This window comes from Myzus persicae, unplaced genomic scaffold (assembly GCF_001856785.1).
Source record: "Myzus persicae strain clone G006 unplaced genomic scaffold, MPER_G0061.0, whole genome shotgun sequence".
NCBI lineage: Eukaryota > Metazoa > Arthropoda > Insecta > Hemiptera > Aphididae > Myzus > Myzus persicae.
Window position 1 is genome coordinate 3,903 of NW_019101346.1, and position 6,418 is coordinate 10,320.

At 27.6% G+C, this 6,418-nt stretch overlaps 1 protein-coding gene across 1 annotated transcript; it reads left to right on the forward strand.

Moving 5' to 3' along the window:
- The first annotated feature begins 248 nt into the window (after nucleotides 1-248).
- On the forward strand, nucleotides 249-3,840 carry LOC111028709. The gene is made up of 7 exons (XM_022307441.1): nucleotides 249-286; nucleotides 621-1,000; nucleotides 1,566-2,072; nucleotides 2,217-2,474; nucleotides 2,712-3,350; nucleotides 3,435-3,579; nucleotides 3,693-3,840. Exons 1-7 carry the CDS (start codon nucleotides 249-251, stop codon nucleotides 3,838-3,840), a joined length of 2,115 nt encoding a protein of 704 aa, XP_022163133.1.
- The last annotated feature ends 2,578 nt before the right edge of the window (nucleotides 3,841-6,418 follow it).

Below are 6,418 nucleotides of genomic sequence, written 5' to 3' on the forward strand. Positions count from 1 at the left end.
GACGATTTAACAACCGTTCATGTTTATTCGTTTTTACATGCTGAGTAACCGTAAATCGTTTTTCGCAATTCACTTTAACTTCACAGATCTTACAAAATAGAATAGTACCGTCTGTTGAAAAAACATTTTCGCCGAATTCTAAAACGAATTTTCTAGTTTGTGAAATTTTCGGCATATTATAATTTTTTTAAACACGTAGGTAGATTTTACAGAACACGGACGAATTTATTACACGCGACAGTTCACACATGACTGACGGGGAAAATATACTTGCCCATATAATTCAGTCATACACCTATAAATACACTATTATATAGAACAAATCGCTATTAGATTAACGATAACGTCGATAGCATTGACGTTAGTGTAATAAAGATAAATACGCTCCGTTGATACGTCGTGACTGTTAATTTAATCGATAATAAATAAAATAATTATTAGGAAAAACATCAATTTGTTTAGAAAATATTAAATGAGAGTAAAAATTCAATGAAAATTGAAAAATATGCATAAAAAGCATATGAAAATTGAGAAATATGCACTTTTTTCTAAAATTGACAAAATATGCAAAAATATGCACTTTTAATTTTTTTATTTAATCTTGTCATTGTAANTACAAGTGCTGTGACTAATTCAAGTCCAGATTCTGGTTCATCTAGCGAAGAAAATGACGAGAGTGATGATGACATCTTTTACAACAATCTACTAGAAAACAACTTCCCAGAAAATGTAATTGGTGATGATTCTAATGAATCTCAATGCTTCACTAAAAGAAGAAACACAAATTTAGCTGGAATTCAAAGTTCATCATATCTAAACTCAAAAAAAAAAGATTTGACTATGTTAGATTCTTTTAATATTGTTAAAAATGTATTTTTAAAATATAATACAACGTTGCCATCATCTGCTCCAGTAGAAAGACTATTCAGTGGAGCTATACAAGTCCTAACACCACGTCGAAATCGTCTCAAAGATACTACTTTTGAAAAGCTGCTCTGCTGTAGATGCTCTGTTGCAAAATAATATTATATTTAGTTAACTACATAATAATATGTAATAAACTATATTTGTTTTTTATTTTAATAAAGGTATATGTATTTTTTTTTTTTTTAATAATGGTTATGTTTTTTTTTCACTGTTTTTTAATAAATATAATCATAACAATTATGCTCAATAATATTTGAACTATATAAATAAGTGGTACCTATAATTTGTTTCAATAAATTAAAATAAAAAAAACCAAGGTAAAAATACATAATTTATTAGCTACAAAAACATTTATAACTGTATGTGCCAGGTACATATTAATTATAAGCTATTTTATGTTCACATAGGTAAAGAACTAAGCACATTTTCAATTTAAAAATACTAAAAAAAATAATTTTATCTATAATATTATCTAGATAAAGGTTAGATTATCTTTATCTTATCTAGATAAATGTAAAATATATTTATCTTTATCTGTATCTTATCTAGATGGAATTTTCGTTATCTATTCTCAACACTGCTTGTTTATTCGGAGTCATTATCTGGTTGTTTTTGTTTATACTGTACATTGTTCTTAGTTCAAAATACTGGTGGAGAACAAAATACGGAACAATTAAAAAAATTAGTTAGAGTTCCCTTAAAGAAGTATGCTAAATTACTTGGCAAACATGGTGATTTGGAAACGCATAGTAACAATGATTATCACAAAAATGCTACCTTACGTTCTGAAGATTTTGTACGGACAAATCACTGTCCCGACAAACGAGTAGATAATTTATTAGGTACCGAACGTTATAGACAAGTAACTGAAAACCGAAATCGGTTAAAGCCAATTGTTGAATCTATAATATTTTTGGGCCGCCAAAATATTGCGTTTAGAGGACACCGTGACCAAGGAAATTTAACTGATAAACATAATTTAAATGAAATTAAAATATCATCTTCTGTAGTTAACGAAGGCAACTTTCGTGAACTTTTGAGATTCCGTATTGGATCTGGAGATGATTGCTTAAAAAATCACTTGCTTACAACCCAATCAAAAGCAACATATATCTCACATACCACACAAGATCAATTGATTAAATGTTGCAAAGAAGAAATACTAACGATTATTTTAAAAGACATAAAAAAAAATCAATATTATAGTATTATATTTGATGAGACCACGGACATAGCACATATTTCTCAAATGAGCTTAATTTTAAGATATATTGATGAAAAAAATCAAGTTTTTGAACGATTTGTCGGATTTTTGAATTGTCATGATAAATCTTATGATAATGCAAATGTTGACGAAGAACTTCAAGTAAACGAACCCAAATCGACTGGAGAAAAATTAGGAGATATTGTAATATCTATTTTAAAAAGCATGTCACTGGATCTTGAAAATTGTGTTGGTATTGGAACAGACGGATGTTCGGTCATGATCTCTCAACTTCGTGGTGCTGTTCAACAGGTCCAAAAACATTGTATAAATGCTGTACACAGTCCCTGTTCTAACCATGCATTAAATTAATCAATTTCAAAGTCATCAGACGTACAGCTTGTAAGAAATACAATGGGTATTATAAAAAAAATAATATCATTTTTTAAATTATCATCAAAGCGAAATTTTATTTTGAAGAACAATCTTAAAGGATGCAAACGTTCCATAACTAATTTATGCGAAACAAGGTGGGTTGAACGTAAAACTAACATTTTTAAATTTCAATCTTGTTTGTCAGAAATTATAGAAAGTTTAACTGACATATCTGAATGGACTGACCATATTTCTTCGTCAAAAGCTAAAACACTTTTAATGGCTGTAACTTGTTGTGATTTTATTATTACCTTATTTGCATTGACAGACGTTTTAAGTGTTACACTACCAGCCAGTAGACTTTTGCAAAGTTACAATAGAAACATTACAGAAGCATCTGATATAATGGATGGCATTATACTTAACCTCTCTGAAAAACGATCTAATTGTGAATCAGACTTTTCACAATTATTTGAACAAAGTAAGAATCTAATGAATAAATTGGACATTGATTTAAAATTACCAAGAATTACCAAACGCCAAACACAAAGATCTAATACTCCTGCTCAATCACTAGAAGAATATTATAGTCGAGTAATATATATTCCATTACTTGAAAACATTTCAGAAGACTTGCAGTCACGTTTTCTTAATGCAAAAACTAAAATAACATTTATATTGATGCTGCTTATACCATCCAATGTTTTAAACATATCAAATGACAAAAAACACGAAATTCTTCAGACTGTAACAAATCACTATGCATACTTGAATATTAATATTTTAGAATTTCAAGGAGAAATAGAACTATGGAAAACCAAATGGATTGAAAGTAAAAATGAATGTAAGTATTTGATTTATATTTGTCTTTATGTTAATATATTAATAGTATAAATATTTATACTAATAGTAATTTATAAAATTATAGGTAAAACAATTCCTGAAAACGTTTTAGAATCAATTACGCAACGTAATAAAATACTATTTAACGGGATCAGAAAAATACTGATAATATTAGCTACTTTGCCAGTAAGTGTTGCTTCCGCAGAGAGGAGTTTTTCGACGTTACGCAGGTACTTGCATAAAGTTTGATAAAAAATAATTATAGATTAATTGAAATGTTATGTAAGTCTTGATTATTTTTTCTTATTTATGCTTTATTGCTTTATGATTTAATGCTTATTAGGTTAAAAACTTGGTTAAGAAGTCAAATTGGACAGGATAGATTGACTGGTTTGGCATTGTTGCATGTACATCTCGATATAGAACTAGGTGCATGGAAAATAATAGATCGGTTTGCAGAACACAAACGCTATAAAGAATTTGTTTTATAGAATAAAAATAAATAATTGCTAGGTACTTAATTAAAATATTATAATTAGATTTTTATTATTATTATGATTATAAACTAAAGGTTACATATTTGTATCTTTTTTTACCTATAAATAATTTGTATGTATGAAATTTGCAGATCAAAATGACTTGACCGACAATAAGTTACTAATAATTACTATGTTCACTAATAAATTAGAATTAAATAAATTGATAATGCATATATTATAATTTTTTTTTTTTTAAATTGCATAAAAGTCGCCCCCCCCCCTGAAAACAGGGCCAGAGACGCCCTTGACATATAGCATATAAGTTATATACATGTATGAGATATATCCAAGCTCAAACGTTTAATTTACATTTTTATTTAATCATCTAAGTATTGATTGTAAATATAATATCACATAGGCAACTCCATCCTTAAGCTTGTGCAATTCAACATTTACACAACTACACAAGTTATTATAGGATGTTATAGGATATCAGTGGCGAAGCTAGTGGAGGGGGTGGGGGTACCTAACCACCCCCATTAAGATATTTTTTCTCTTAATAATTGAATTACTAATATACGAAAACTATAAAAACTTGGTTTAATTTATACTAACCCCCCCTCCCATTTCAAATTCCTGGCTACGCCACTGTAGGATATTATATATCACTGTTATGTATACATAACATATTATATATAAGATAAATTACAAATTGTTTCAAAAATTCAACCACTTTATTGGAAAAAAAAATACTTGAAGCATAAAACTGAAATATGCTTATGCATGTGTAATGACGTCATCTAGGATTATTTTATTTTTTATTCATTTATTAGCCTGTCTTAACCAGGCTCCCAATGCATCCTTATATTCTTTGTCTGTTGGTTTCTGAAGAGCATATGAAACATATAAAATCAAATTGAAAATTAGAAAATAATAATAAGTAACAATATCAAATACATAAAATAATGACTGATTTCCACACATTAATAAAATTAAACAATTTGGTAAAATATTTATTTTAGATAAAACAAAATTGTACCTACTACATTGTAAGAACATCTGTACATTTTACTATTATATTATGTATTTTCATGGCTTTAGGCCCTAATTACACACATACAAATAAATAAATAATGCATTCAAATATCTCGCTCACCTCTTATGATATTGGATATTTTGTAATGTATAAACCCTTTTTTTGTTCCTTTTCCCTCAACATTAAAATTTGTAGCCACACTGTTTGTCATTATTGAGGCTAACCAGCGATTAATTGACTTTTCTTTGCTATTATCAGTAATACCTGTTTTTACGAAATGAAATTTCTGGAATCATGATTTAAATTATATATTTATTAGTAGGTATACCTATAGTTATAATTTAATTTAACAGAATATTTAGTGATTGAAATGGAATGTTGATGAAAACTGATATACAACAAGTTATATAGTACCTATAGGAACTTTATTAAAAATAAATAAAAAATAAATTACACATTATAAGTTAAATCAACAAGTAAACCAATTATTTTAATAATTTAAAATCTAGATTTTTTAAACATATTATTTATGATTTTAACTGGAAGGTCAAGTTGAAATGACTGTATGAGGAAACATAAAAAAAAAAATAAGATATTAAATTTTATAAAATAAAGTTGAGATAAATTTATCCTTAAGAGGACCCCTACTGGATATTGGTTGTCTCCGCCTTACAAGTACATAACATAGCAAATTTACAATCAGAAGATGATGTTTAGCTCCGTTAGTTTAAAATTCAGAGAGTATCGACCGATTATGAAACTTGATGGTAAGAACATATTCTGTGTTCGTAAGTTTGTTTTTTACGATTGTTCAGTTTTTTAATGTTATGAGAACTTTTAATTTACGCTATATTATATACGCATAACTTGCTAAAAATGTATGTATTGTAAAAAACAAACAAACAAACACAGATAATGTTCTTGCCATCAAGTTTCTTAATAGGTCGAATCAATCTAATTTTTAAACTAACAGAGCTATACGTCATCTGCTAAGCGTTAATTTGCTATTTTACGCACCTGTAAGACGAAGAGAACAAATACCCGGGTGGTGTCCTCTTAATAATCTATAGAATTATATTATTACTCACATATTATTTTAAGGACATTGTTTAATGTAACATAACATACTGATATTATAACTTACTAAATCTTTTTCTTATTCAGAATCATTTAAATTAGCTTCAAGTGTTTCTAGGTCATCCAAAGATGTTTTTGGTAGATTCAATGATAACATTTTGGACCTAATAGACATGACATTTGTGTCTTTAGTCAATAATCTAGCAACAGTTATTTGGATATCTGCCAGGTCAGTTTTCATTATTGATACGTCATAAGCTATTTTATTTAAAAAGGCCATGACTAAAAAGAAAATCAAAAATATTAAGAATTAGAATAAGTTAAGAAGGTAAACTATAGAAAATATTAACTTTGGTTATTATCAATATTGTCATTACTCTTAATTACGTTTATGTTCAAATTCTGGTTTGTAATGGAAGTATCTAACAAAGAAAAGCATACAATTGATTATTTATTATAACTGAATTATTAACTGAA